At 38.0% G+C, this 14,279-nt stretch overlaps 1 protein-coding gene across 1 annotated transcript in view; it reads right to left on the reverse strand.

Annotated features, from left to right (window-relative positions):
- DST (dystonin) overlaps positions 1–14,279 on the reverse strand; it is a 167,307-nt gene that overhangs the window by 87,124 nt on the left and 65,904 nt on the right. Inside the window, 6 exon segments of the mRNA XM_031062760.1 lie at positions 1,689–1,812; positions 4,453–4,629; positions 7,046–7,591; positions 9,359–9,640; positions 11,019–11,252; positions 13,222–13,374. Coding sequence (XP_030918620.1) covers positions 1,689–1,812; positions 4,453–4,629; positions 7,046–7,591; positions 9,359–9,640; positions 11,019–11,252; positions 13,222–13,374 — 1,516 coding nt within the window.

The raw sequence follows: 14,279 nt of genomic DNA on the forward strand, positions 1-14,279 counted from the left end.
ACCAACAGAGCCAAGATACACATCAGACAAGGGAAATGAGGGAGTAGCATACAGCTGTAGTTCCCAGTGTTAGAAACTGGTTTCCATGTAACTCTAGCTTAAGACAGCTGTTGACTGTTCCCAAGAAATAAAATACCAGAGTATTAAGACAGCTCCTCTACAATTTTGTCTCTTATGTTACTGTGAGATCTGAGAGGTTCTTCCAGATGGTTTTTCATTACATGTCCAATACTTTCGAAATAACTTCCTGAAAACTACAAGCTCCAGGTACCTCCCATAGAGTTTTATCACCAACTCAAAGAGTCAAGCCACCGTTGTTCTATGTTGTTGTTCTGCAAGTGACTTACGGGATTCTATGAAGAGATAGCTGGGTGATACACACAGAGCATCTTCAGACTTCAGACAGTGATATGTGAATGTCATGCTGTGCTACTTCTCACAATTGATAGGGAAGAGTATTAGGTGTAGGTGGTAAGGTTTTGGTGGTAGTAAGGGTTTGTTAGTGACAAGTTGTTTTTGGCTCATGTGAGAGGAAGTCAACGGCTGCCCCATGGAAGACACAGATGGTTCCAGCCAACTCCAGCTGATCCCTCATAGGGCACAGCTGAGCTCCTCAGCCAAACTGGTGGTGCCACTGGAAAAATGCATTTAAGAAAAGGGAAAACACTGCATGGGACTGAGAAATGAGGGAAAAGAAAGTATGGAAACAGCCCTGCAGACATGAAGGTCAGAGAAGAAAGAGGGATGCTCCAGGTGCTGGAGCAGAGATTGCCCTGAAGCCCGTGGAGGATAGGAGCAGATAACCACACTGCAGCACATAGAGGACCCAGGCTAGAGGAGGTGGATATCTCCTGAATGAAATGCAGCCTACATCCACACTGGAACAATATTAGCCTCAAATATTTCAGCCTGCAGAGAGGTGCCTCACCAGAGCAGGGGAAACGTGTGAGGAGGAAGCAGCAGCAGGGAAATTACAGACTGACCACAAGCACCCATTTCCCATCGACACTGCACTGTTTGGCAGGGAGGGAGGAGGACTAATTGGGAAGGAAGGAGTGATGGTGAACCTGGAAAAAAGAGTGGGGGGGAGGATAATGTTGCTGTAATTTATTTTTGTCTCGCATTTCCCAAACTTGTTTTATTTGGCAATAAATGAAAGTTAATTTTTGCCAAGTCAAGTCTATTTTTCCCATGACAGTAAAAAGTGAGTGATCTCCCCATCAACCTGTGGGCTTTTCTATCTTATCTAAAAAATCTTTCACCCCATCCACTTGAGCAAGGGAAGTGAGAGAGAAGGTGGGTGGGCATCTGGCAGCCTACCAAAGTCAACCCCTTCATAGGCAGTTTCATAAAGTTAGAAGGAAGTAATCCCTAAGCTAAGCAAACTTCAAATAACTGCTTGTAAACAGGCTCCTTGGAGTCATTTTTCTCTCAGCAAATCACTACCTCTGCTCGACAATCCCTATTTCTGTAAAAAGAAAAAAATGAAATGACAGTGAAAAGCATATGGATCCATGAAGGAGAGAGACCAACAATAAAATTACTGTGTTGTAATGACTTATGATTCAACAAAACATGGACTTGAACAGTGACATAAGAATGTGGAAGCTCTGTAATTTTTCTCTTCCAGAATATGCATGCAGATACAAGTCATAAAAAGGAGGCATTAAGAAAATCAAATACTTTACCCAGTGTTTTCTGAATCTCATCTTTGTCTGGTGTCAACTCTCCCCTTGTGTCCAATAACACTTCAGCAGCTTTTTTCAGTTTTTCTACAGCAATTTGGTGGTTAGACACTTGTCCCTGAAGAACCTGTAAAATTCCACTTTTATCAGTTATGCTTTTCAGTACAGTTTACATTTTTACATATATTTGTAAATGTACATATTTACATAAGCAAGACTTGAGATACGTCACAAAACCTAAACTCAGTACTTGGAATAAACTAACTCAATTTGTGACCTCTCCTTAAGAATAATCCTGACCAGTAATTATGGCTGCTGTTAACCTTCTGGCCCTTGTTTTAGTTCATTCACCATCTTTTTTACCTTATATTTTACAATACTTGTCTGACCCAACTTATTTCTTGCATGTAACTTCAAATGTGTCTTTTGATTCATTGTTTCTAAAGACCCTTTGTACAGACTATTATAAACACATTTTTCAACTTAGCATCTAAGAACAATTCAGAGGGAAAAGCACACAATTAACATTCAACAGCAGTGGTACTGACAAAGGATCAGGCTGATATTGTAGCACAAACAGGAATAGCTTGAAACAAGATGATTGCCTTCACAGTCAGGACCCCCTGAAGCAGCGTGGCTGAATTTTGCCTTGGTTTGTCCATCTAACCAAGGAACACATGTTCAGAGACTAGCTCAGCCATTATTTTCTCCAGAGCCAACAAAAACAGTAAGGCTGAATCAATTTCTAGTGGTTTTATCTCTGTAGTGTGTAAGAGTACTTTAGGGTAAATAATATTTAAAATTATTTCAGGCCTCTGTGCTAGTGTTTGTTTTGATTCACTTGAAATTTATACAAGTCCACAATGAAGGGACATCTCATTTATTTTTTGATTTTCATTGATACTCAATGAATATATGAATGAAAAGGTAATCCTATGTGCCCTGCCAGCACAGAGAAGTTTTGTCAGTGCATTCAGCACTGGTACCCAGAACATAAGAGTGTGCCAGAGCACAGTGCATCATCTTGCTGACCCATTTGACACAACGGGTCTCCAAGAGATCTGAAGAGGCTTAGGCTAGCTTGTGCAGAAAGAAAAAAAAAAAAACAGAAAAAAAGAAAGAAAGAAAAAGATGTACCAGAAAACCTTGTATGCTAACAGAAGGCAAGCAAGCTGATGCCAGAGGCAGTGAAGAATATTCTGAAGAACAGTTAATCCCCATAAAAAAGATTAGAGCTCACCATGCTGCCAAGGTCTGTGTCTAGCTGGATTATCAGCTGCATGTGTTGGCTACAAGGGACAGCTTTAACTTGCAACACCTGACTTCCTCAAAATACTCTTTGTTTTGCTTTCATTAATTGGCTTGCTTTCTTCAGCCTCCTGGTTTTTTCTCTTCCTTTGAATCTTTTGACATTTTGTACCCTCTCCCTTCTTCCCAACTCACAGCCATTGAGTGCTCTTTTGTGTGGCAAGTAATCCATGTAGACATTTCATAAAAAGAGCCCTAGCACTCACTCCTTTTGTATTACACCCATGAAAATTTACATTATAGAGAATATAATTCATTTTGGCATAAGGAACAAAAAGTTTAAATGAAGCTTCAAATTGTAATTGGTTTTATTCCTACTCTTTCAGTGCTTGGAAGCACAAATGTACCTAAACATTCAATTGTTAGGAGTTCACAACTTACACTTTTAATTTGGTTGTCTTAAACACAGCTGTGATTTGTCTCCTTTTCCTGTCATGCACCAAAGTGCTGGGCATTTCTAGTGGCCAGTTTGAAAGACACCATAGACAAAGGTAACTACTGCTCAGGCTGACGTGAGGGAAATGGTTAAAGCATGTACTTTCCAAAAGCCATTGACTATGATTTTTCAATAGTAAATGTGTCTGACCTGCACTGATACTTCACCAAGCACAGACAAAACAGTGAGGAAGTGCCTGACCATTAGTCTTGCTCACTAAAAACCAAATAATCTTGCATTTTTTATAGTATAGGTGATTGAATGTGTTTATGAAAATATAATAGTCAGTCCAAAGATGAAGACTGTATGAAATTTTATATTACTCACCATATACTTGGCTTCCCAAAGCCTTCTCCAAACCTACACTTTATACAGATATCCAGAGTTTTACTTCATAAGCTCTATCACTAACTTGTCTTGCCTATACTAGGATTTACGTGAAGTCGTCAGTTACATCCTCAGTGGCAAAAAATAAAAAACACTGGTTTTGTGTGCAACACAAATTATGTTAAGTTCACTCTCTGCAGGGTATATAGCACTGGGTGAAACTGAAACAGGCAGACAGACTACTCAGGTCACACTGTTCACCTGGTATGAGCCCTTTCATAATGAAGTAACACACAAACGTGAACAGAAAAAAAGTCAAGAGTCACAGACAACAATCAAATGGATCTCTCTATCTAGAACCCTATCCAAGCCTTATTCTGACAGTAAACCATAATCACTAAATCCTTTCTTAGTTCAAAAACTTTCCAGATTTCACCCTATAATTTGCTAAGAGATAGAAAACACATCTTGCTTTCACCACTGCTAATGGCATCTTGGTACCCCATTTTTTTTCACTCAATGCTTTTCAGATATTGCTCTGGACAGGCAAATTTCAGAACCATAGAAGCTGTATGCCCCCATGCAAGGCAAGAATCTGGCCTGCAGCCATTTGGATTATATTAGATCATCCTGTCTTCCAGACAAAAAACAATTCCTTTTAAGACAAAAGTGCTGCTGCATTTTAAAGCTTTTTACCTTGGTTTCTTCAAGTTGTCTTTGGAGATTTTTGGGATCCACTGCAATTGGCTCTGATAGTTGTTTGTTCACAGCTATTTCAGAGGCCTGGAGACCTGACAAAAGTCCAGATGAGGCATCTTCATAATGCTGGTATTTATCCACCAGGTCTTTAAGGTTATTTCCAAGGATGCTACACTAAAAGAGTAAAAAAGAGACAAGCAAATATGCAGGCATTAACTGCATGCTGCATTTCATACCAATCTCAAACTTAAACATTCATTCCTGTTGTACTGTATTGTTTTTTCCTGCCATCATTTCACTAACTGATTTCTGATCCAAGACATGACAGCTGGACAGGCTATGCAGATCTTTCTAGTTTGTGTTCCTAAAGGATGATTTAGGATTAAACCACTGATGCGGGTGCAAAACTGGAATCTTACTTGCTGTACTAGAATAGGAAAAACTTCAGGAATAATGTTTGACCCAGTGATATAAAGATTCTTTATCATAACTCTGGTACCAAAACTGTAGAAAGCAAGTGGAAAGTAGAAATGTAGAAAGTCACTAGAAGCTAGAATTTTTTTTTAAATCAGGAGAGATATGTATGCTCATTAAAATACAGACAGTGGAGAACTGTTTTCTTAACTACCTTATCTGCATAGTGAATCCAAAGTGATGTGCCTTGGTATTGGGCATATGCTTTGTTTTATTCACTTAAAAATATCATCTTAACAAGATCCTGCTAGTCCTATATGTTAGCATGCCCCAAAATGTTTACAGCAAATTGTCACATTAAAAAGTCAGTGAAACTCTTTCAGACTTTCTGGAGATTATTTCACAAGCAAAATCTGATTGTATCAAGTCATAATATTTATAAACAGTTACATTAAATATTTATATTCTGAACCGTCCAGAGACTGTATTTTAATATTCACAAATGGTACTTGGTCTCCATCTGGTGGGCAGACATAGAACATGCCTATTTATATAACCAGTTAATCAAGAACTGACTTTAGGATTCCTTCAACATACAAACCTATAAAATCATGTCTCACGCATGTGAAAATACATATATAAAAAAAGTAAAAGCAATCTAAGTATTTATTAAAAGCAAGAAACTTTTACAAAAGGCAAAAATTCATTTACAAATTACAAATTTTTCATTTTCTTGGAAAATCTCACTAGTTGAGGACAATCTCACTTTTTAGAATTCTGTCCTTAGAGACACAAAAGGTCTACTTTGTCCTGCATATTTATTGTCAAATATTTAAAGCATGTCTCTTGTAACCCTGCTAAATGTATATATGGAAAGGATAGAATGTGGAAAATAGACAAATCAAGTTGCTGGCATGGGAATTTTATGTGCATAAAAATAAGCTCTCTGAAAATTTTGCTATGAAATCTTTACATTCATACTCAAAGTAATTCAATAAACCAACTGGAGAAATTTAACATGTCAAGAGAATTGTCAAATTAGCTGCACTATTCATAGCAGTTAAGCAGAAAAAGTAAAATGTGCTTCTGTAAATTAACAGCTGTCTTGATAAACTGAGAAAACAAGTTTTATATACTTTTTTCACCATGTAATCAAATACATGTCTTTATAGAATTAACATTTCTGAGCATGAAAACCTTAAAGAGATAAAATTTCCAGATAAACATGCCCACTGTTGCAGACCAATAGTGTACCAGTGGACATGGAAGCTCTAAGGAGTTTGAACCTATGATCTCAGAAAAATATGAAATAGCACAAGTCAAAGGCTACTGACAGCAACTCTTTCTTCAATGGTTCAATTAATAATTATCTCAGAAGTTTACAGTTCTGGAATATTATTACAATATTGAACCACACTTGTTTTTTTAAAAAACAGCTGGAAATTGGCATGTGAGATTAGTTGGTGATGTTTGTCTAGTTCTGTCAGGCAGATTCCATATGTGAACTTGGCACAGAGAGCTAGATTATCTCCCCTCTCTAAGGTACATGGTGGATTTTGCACTGCTAATTACTCATTAGTTAGACACTAATCTGATATTGTTAAGGATAAAATGTTTACTTGGCAGAGCAGTGGAAAATAATTACTGTCCTTAAATCACTAAGTTCCTTCATGTCTAGTGCTGACAACAAAGGTCACCTCAGGACAAGTTATTTCAGGATACAAATTAAAATTAAAACTTTACATGCTATGCTTTTTACACTCATTTTATTAGTAGGGAGCCAAGTAAATACACAGCTGTGGGAAATATTGCAAGTAACATAAACTAACATTATGCATCTGAAAGTATTACAATTTCTTTCCACCCCAAAACATTACTCAAGGCATTCTGAGCTGCCACAGTCTCAGAGGCTATTTAAGCCTGGAAAGAAGAATGAAGAACTCTGGTCTCATTTCTTCCTTATAACACAAAGTAGAAAGTACCATCCATTCAGACCTTTTATAGTCTGACACTTGACTAAAGCAGATCTAGAAAAGCATCTTGTTCTGTTATCTAACTTGAAGAAACAAAGAATTTACAACTTCTCATGGTGTTTGTTTCATCAACCACCTCCTGCCTACACAAATTGCTAAATCAATTACAGCGGTCATTCCTATTCAGTATAAATAGAACTTACCTTAGTATAGAGAGATTTGAAGCGATCTGAAGCTCTATCCAGTTTGTTCTGCACTTCAGCATACGTAGCTGAAGTATCAATGCCATCTTTGTCAACCTTCACACCGTCTCTTTTGCTACATGACCTCGCAGCATCCAAAACTCTTTGTCCAGAAATTGTGATATAGCGTAAATCACCTTTGTGAGATATAACATCTTCTGAGAAACTCTTCTGCCTTTTCAGTTTGACCATAATTCCACTGAAGTCAGAAGCCCCTGCTTCCAAGTTGTCAAGTTCTTGTTCTGCCTGTTGCAGCCACGTTTCAAATTCACTATAGTCTGCATCGAATTTCTCCAATTCTTCCCTTAGGGAATGGGTCAATTTCATTTTTCGTTCTGATTCAGCCAAAGCAGTCTCATACTGAGCCTTCAGCTCTTTCATGTTCCTTTGCATCTTGTCCTTTTCTTCAGGGGTAAGGTAATGCCCTTGCTTCTCAAGCAGTGCCTGAGCAGACTGAGTTGCTACTATGATAGCCTGCTGCTGTGAAATAATTTTCTCGTGTTGAGCCTACAAATAAAAGAATAAATTACAACCAGCACCATCTCACATGTTCCTTAGTAAATGACATGTAAAACAAAGACCATCAAAAAGATAAAAGGCTTTTCTAATTTTCATGTTGTTTATTATAAACCCCACATTTTTTCAGTAATTTAAGTGAAAGTGTGACTCTTGGTCACCATATTTCTGTGCAGTTAAAAAAAATTACAAAATATTCAACGGTATTTTTTTCCATATGGCCATGACCATATGACAGTGTTCAAGTATCATTGCAACTCCGCAATACCTGGATGCATATATCACACAGACATTTTCCCCTGTAATTCCAAAACACAACTCTGTGTAAAACTAGACTTTGTCAATCTCTTTAATGTTTTTCCTAACAAAATTAACTTGCTGATTACTTAGCATTTATGGTAGTGTACTTAGTGTAATCAAAATTTTCCTAATTCTCTGTCTCAAAATGGGATTTAACAAATAAAACATTCAAAGGTAGACAACTTTCCAAATCAAAACTCTCCATATCCCATTACTTATATTGTAGCTACTATTACAGACAAAGAGACCTAAAGGAGTCAAACATAGTACAAATGCTATGATGTACTATATTTGATGTACTAAATAGTACATCAAACATAGTACAGATACTTTCTTCTTACACTCAGTGAACAAAAATTATTACTTGGGTTTTGAAATTGCATTTTTTCAAAATCAAGAGCCATGATTCTTATCAAATATAGTTAGTTATAAAACAGGTCCAGTTGACATTAAATATCAAGACACAATCTATGCTTTCAAATTTTTCAATCCCATAAAAATATTTAAGTCCAGGAACTAGTACTATATTCCAAATGAAAAGCATATTTCAAATAGATTCTTTCAAAAAATTCTTCACTCTTTAATGTCTCCCATGAAAAATAGCTATGTAAAATAAACAGTATGCTTTTCTTCCTTGACTACAGTGGCCAATTATTTTGTAGGCATTAGGTGCAGAAATTAACTGTCAAAAAAACAGAAGTAAAAATATCATGTATACAAAACCCAATAATCCTATTTTCTCAGGTTGCTTTTGGGTTTTTTTTAATAAAAAAGGAAATCCAAAATACTATCAGCTACAAGCATAATAATTTTCTTTAAGGTGTCAATCAACTCACACCTAAAGGTTCTTCGTTTCTCAGCTCTAAGTCAGCAAGTAAAACTAAACTCTTATTATTTAAATGCTTCCAACTTACCAGGAAAATCTATTATTAAAATGCTGCACTGTAATTTGATGTAACTCACTCTTCTGAAGCCTTGAAACACTGCTTTGCCCATGTCTTAAAGTTGTAGGAAATGAAAACTATAATTTCAGTAAACTATTCTTTGCAGCAATTTGCAATCTGTAGTCACAAGGGATTCAAAGGGGTTGAATCATCTAGGTATCGCAAAGATTTTTGAAAAAGTCACATAAACAGTATGAATTTATATTGCTACTTTTTGCATTTTGTTTACCAGCACCAATTTTCTCACTACAAAAAATAATAGACTCACCACAAAGATTCTTTACATTTACCTTGCAGAATGTGTCCTTTCTCTTATTTTGCAGGAAACAGCTACAGTAATAGCAAAAAAGTGACAAATGTGCAACACATTCTAACTACTGAAATTCCTAGCACTGTGTATTATTATCTTCCTAGTACTTGCTCCAAAGTCTAGGACAGACAGGATGAGATTGAGTTCACTTATGTTGAATAAGGAGTGATACATCTAAATGTTGAATAAACCCAGGAACAATACCTTGACTTTCTGATACTGCTGGTTCAGATTATCATCTATGCTTTTCACTAGTCCATCCACCTGAGTTTCAATGTCTTGCTGCATTTCCAGGAGATTCCCATTGACATCATCCTCCTCGCCTTCCAAAACTTTCACATCTCCTTCTTCAAAGTGTGTTCCATTCTGTTCTATCACTTGCTTAAATTTCCGGCCATGCTCCGCTTCCTTATCCACATTTGATAACCAATCCAAAAGATTTTCTATTGTATTTTTACTTTCTTCCAGCTGTTCTATGGCTGCAACCTATATTGAAATGTCACAGTTTCAATCTAGAAATCTTCTTTAAAGATCACAAAATATCAAATAAGTATACCAATAAACCATTTACAATACATTAACATCAAAGAAAATGTTTGATTAATATAAAGGTTGCTGTTTGTTTTATAAGAGAATGAACCAACAGTTCATTAGTTATGCAAATGAAATATGATATTAACCTCTCCACAGTTTATCAATACTTATTGGGTTTGCTTGGCCAGGTTTTGGAACTGGGGGGGGCTGCAGGGGTGGCTTCTCTGAGAAGCTGCCAGAAGCTTCCTTCATGTCCAACAGACCCAAAGCCAACCATCTCCAGCACGGACCCACCTACTTGCTAAGGCCAAGCCCATCAGCAGTGGTGGTAGCAACTCTGGGATCACATAGTAAGAGTAAAAAAATGCATGAAAAACAGCAGCCTGAAAAGAGGGGTGAGAATACGTGAGAGGAACAGCTCTGCAGACTCCAAGGTCAGGGCAGAACGAGGAGCAGGAGGTGCTCCAGGTGCCAGAGCTGAGATTCCCCTGCAGCCCCTGGTGCAGCCCATGGTGAGGCAGCTGTGCCCCTGCAGCCCATGGGGATCCACAGGGATGCAGAGATCCACCTCCAGCCCATGGAGGGCCACAGGGGTGCAGAGATCCACCTGCAGCCTGGGGAAGACCCCACTCCAGAGCACATGGATGACCAAAGGAAGCTGTGACCCTGAGGGAAGCCCACACTCGAGCAGGCTTGTGGCACAACTTGTGACCCCATGGGGTCATTCCATATACTGGAACAGTGCCCCGGAAGGACTGCACCCCATGGAAGGGACCCTGCTGGAGCCCTTGGGAAGGACTCAGGTTGGAGAAGTTCATAAAGGACTGGCTCCTGTGTGAAGGACCCCACACTGGAGCACAGGAAGAGTGTGAAGAGTCCTCCCCTTGAGGAGGAAGGAGTGGCAGAGACAATGTGTGATGAACTGACCACAACCCACTCTCCCCATCCCTCTGGCATCTGTGGTGGGAATGAGAGACAGAACTCCAGAGCTGAGCTCAGGAACAAGGGAGAGGTGGAGGGAAGGTATCTTTAAGATTTTGTTTTTATTTCTCATTATCCTGTTCTGATTTGATCGGTAATAAATTAATTTCCCCAAATCAAGCCTGTTCTGCCTGTAACAGCAGCTGTGAGTGATGTCTCCCTGCCCTTATCTCAACCCACAAGACTTTCATTAAATTTTCTCTCCCTGTCCAGATGAGGAAGGAAGTGATGGAATGGCTTTTTGGCATTCAGACAAGGTCAATCCACCACACAACAGTTAAGTTGCACAACTAATATCATAAGACATGAAAAAGGTTTGAATTAAGGTATGAAACGGTTGCCTAAAAACCTTTTCTGTTTCCTGCTTAATTGCTGTTGTCATAGCTTTATCCAGTTCTTTTTTGGACTCTTCTGCCTTCTGGCTAAGGAGCAAACACTTTGTCTTAGCTTCATTTAGTTTCTGTTCCAGAATAGTCTTGTCTTCTTGTGACAACTTTTCTCCATTCTCTTTCAAGAAGGCTTCAGTATTTTTCACAATCTCTGCCAGTGTCTGGGCACTTGTTCTCATGTCTTTTTGGATCTCCTTTTGATAAAAAAGAAAGCAAATAGCAGTAAGTAAATTATTAATTGGATCTTTCCAATTAACTTTATTGGAACTATCTCTCTTCCAATTGTAAGTACCACACTGGTCCTTCCTAACTGCACATGATACATTAATAAATTGCAGACAATAATTAAAATCAAAGGCAAACATCTGACAATGTTGTTGCAGCACAATCTAACTTTTTTTTTAATTGCAAATCTGTTAGCTTACAGTCCTATTCAGACTGAGCCCACCTTTTTTCCCTTTAACAGTTTAAATATTGGGTTTCCACATATGCAGAACATATATTTATTTTATTAGAAATCAAGGCTCAAGTAAATCTGCTACACTGCAGTTAGTAAAGTGAGTCTCCTGACAAATTCTGGTCCATTACTATCATGACAGAAAGCTGCTGAAAATAAGCTGGCTGAATAGAAGTCAGAAAACTGTAATCATCTCTCCTGGGTAAAAGTTTTCCCATATTTCTTGCATTTGTTCAGGCCAGAGATGGCATAATTTTTTTTTTTTACTTCCATTGTAATCAATCATAGTATTTCAGTCTCTCAAGAATGTTTACTTCCATTGATTTTCATAGAGGACAGATCTTTAGTTTTAATTTACCCAAAGCAGTTTTCCTGGTCTGCCTCCCAATTATCTGAGAGGAGCTTTAATTGTAATGATTACACTGTTGAACACATTCCCCCAGGTACTGAAACAATGACATTTTTCACCTTGTTGTACAGTGTAACAATCTTGGAGGTGCAAGACAGAACATTTGATCCTTATTCTAGACCACAGATTTTGCAGCAATTTTAGAATACAGCAGCTAAAACTGCAGCTCATTTTAACACTTCAAAGGTATATTAGAAATATTTTACTGGGGACTCTGATTCAAGAAAAGCTTCTCCTGTGACCAAGATCTCTGTGCTCCTTTTCAAATAGCACACTGAGGATGAAAGCTCTGACTTGATACAGAAAAACCCTGGTTTTAACCCCCATTCCATCCTAAGGCACTTTTTGAATGGTGATTCCAAGAAGTCAGTCAGAAAATAACAACTAGTCTGCTAGGCAGCCACAAACAGCTGATGGAAAAAAACAAAGGGGCTGTATCAGTTCTTGACTCCCCAGGAGTACCCCATTTAGGCCATAAAAGCTACCCCAGGGGTGTCTGACTGACTATAAGAACAATTTTGACAAACTAGATACATTACTTCAAAGATAATAAAGCAAGGCAAGATGAGTAAGGAAATTTCTCCTTTTACAGAGAGTTGGAGCTCTACAGTATAGTAAACTAGTATTAGGAGGAGGAGGAAGGAGAGTACCAAAACTTTCAGTCCTTTAACTATCATAAACTCAATTTCTATCAGGACAGAGTAAAAGCTTAGAGATTACTGGATACAGCTGAAGAGGAAAGCAAACTAGTTCAAGGGGGTTTGGTACATGAGGACGCCAAAGAGATTGCAAGAAACACTAATAAGAACCAGAATTCAAACCAAAGCAAGAGTGAAGCAATGGAAAGCCTCAGGCAAGAGAAAACATTGCAGCAAAATTTTTCAAAGTACTGTGAACAGGAATAAACACTTCCTGATGCCCGTTAAAAAGCTGGCTAAATTATTTTAGCATCATAAACATGTGTGATTTTATCACATTCAACAGGAACAATCTTAAGCTAATATATTAACAAAATTCACACCAGCTTCAAGAGTGCTTCTTGAAATGTGTAGCACATACTCGCTATTCTAGCGTCTCCTCATTTGGAAGTTTCTCTTCTCCCACTAGCACACACTGGAGTGTATTCACAAGCAGCAGTTTAAATGCATGCCACTAAGCCTTAACTTTTGGTAGGTCAAACAAATCTATTTTATTCTCCTCTCACATGACAAGCCTTGTTACTCAACAAAAGAGTCAAGTCACTCTCCTCTGCACTCAGCCCTCTTTAACTTCTCTGTTAGACTAGAACTGTGCTTACCTCCTGTTTGGTCTGGTATTGTTCCAGCTCAGCCTTGCTGTCTCCAATACCAAGGGACTGTCGCTGCCCAATGAGTCGATTTTCAGTCTGTGTAAGCAAATCACAGATCTCCTGCAGTTTCTCCTTGCACTCCTGCTGCCGTTCAGCCACATCCTGTATTAGAGCCAAGTACAATTGAACAATAAGACAAAAAATCCTCACTTCAGGAATCAACACTCTACTAGATATTAGAAATCATTGAACATCAATATTGCAAAGCAATTATTTTTAAAGTATGCTGTAAACATGATAGCAGTGGTACAAAGAGCAAGATGAACATACAGAAGTTATGGATAAACTTCAAATATGTTTTAAGTAAAAGAGACCATGTTTGATGGAATTGCCCAATAGAAGTCTGGCCATGCACATATGTGAAGGATGAAATCTCCAAACAGCAGGAGTGAAAATCCAGTCTCTTAACCACTTGAAACCTGTGATAAACACTATTAATTCTGAAAAAAAGGACATCAAAACAGAGGTTAGTTATGAATGTGAGTTAGCTCTTTTTGGTATGCATAACATGTTACCTGAATAGAAACTGTGAACTTTTTAAGCAGTAGAGAAGAACAAAACATGCAAGCTCATTATTGTTACGAAGTCCTAGAAAACTTATCTGCGCCTTTCCTATACTCAATTTTATGCTTCTTTCACAAAATATAGTAGAAAGAAATGTTCTTGGAATGGCAAAATAATACAAAGTCTTCAGAATATTAAAGCACTTTTATTTACACATAAACCAGGGGCTGAGGTGGTGATTCTGAGTCCTACCAGTGCTTCTATGAGAGAAGAGGAGGCGCTGTTAACCTGCAGCATCTTATCAGACTCTTTTGACTCTACAAAGGCTGCTTACACTTGCTGAAGAAGTAACTGGCCCAATGTGACTCACAGGTTTCCCAGTGCCCTCACCTAGAACTGCAAGTATTTTGGCTGATTCAGTCACATGTTTTCCCTCTAACCCATCTCAGTCAAAACAATCCATTCTACATGGATTTTAACGAATCTCATTCTTGGACTAGAAA

Source organism: Geospiza fortis, unplaced genomic scaffold (genome assembly GCF_000277835.1).
Source record: "Geospiza fortis unplaced genomic scaffold, GeoFor_1.0 scaffold603, whole genome shotgun sequence".
Lineage (NCBI taxonomy): Eukaryota > Metazoa > Chordata > Aves > Passeriformes > Thraupidae > Geospiza > Geospiza fortis.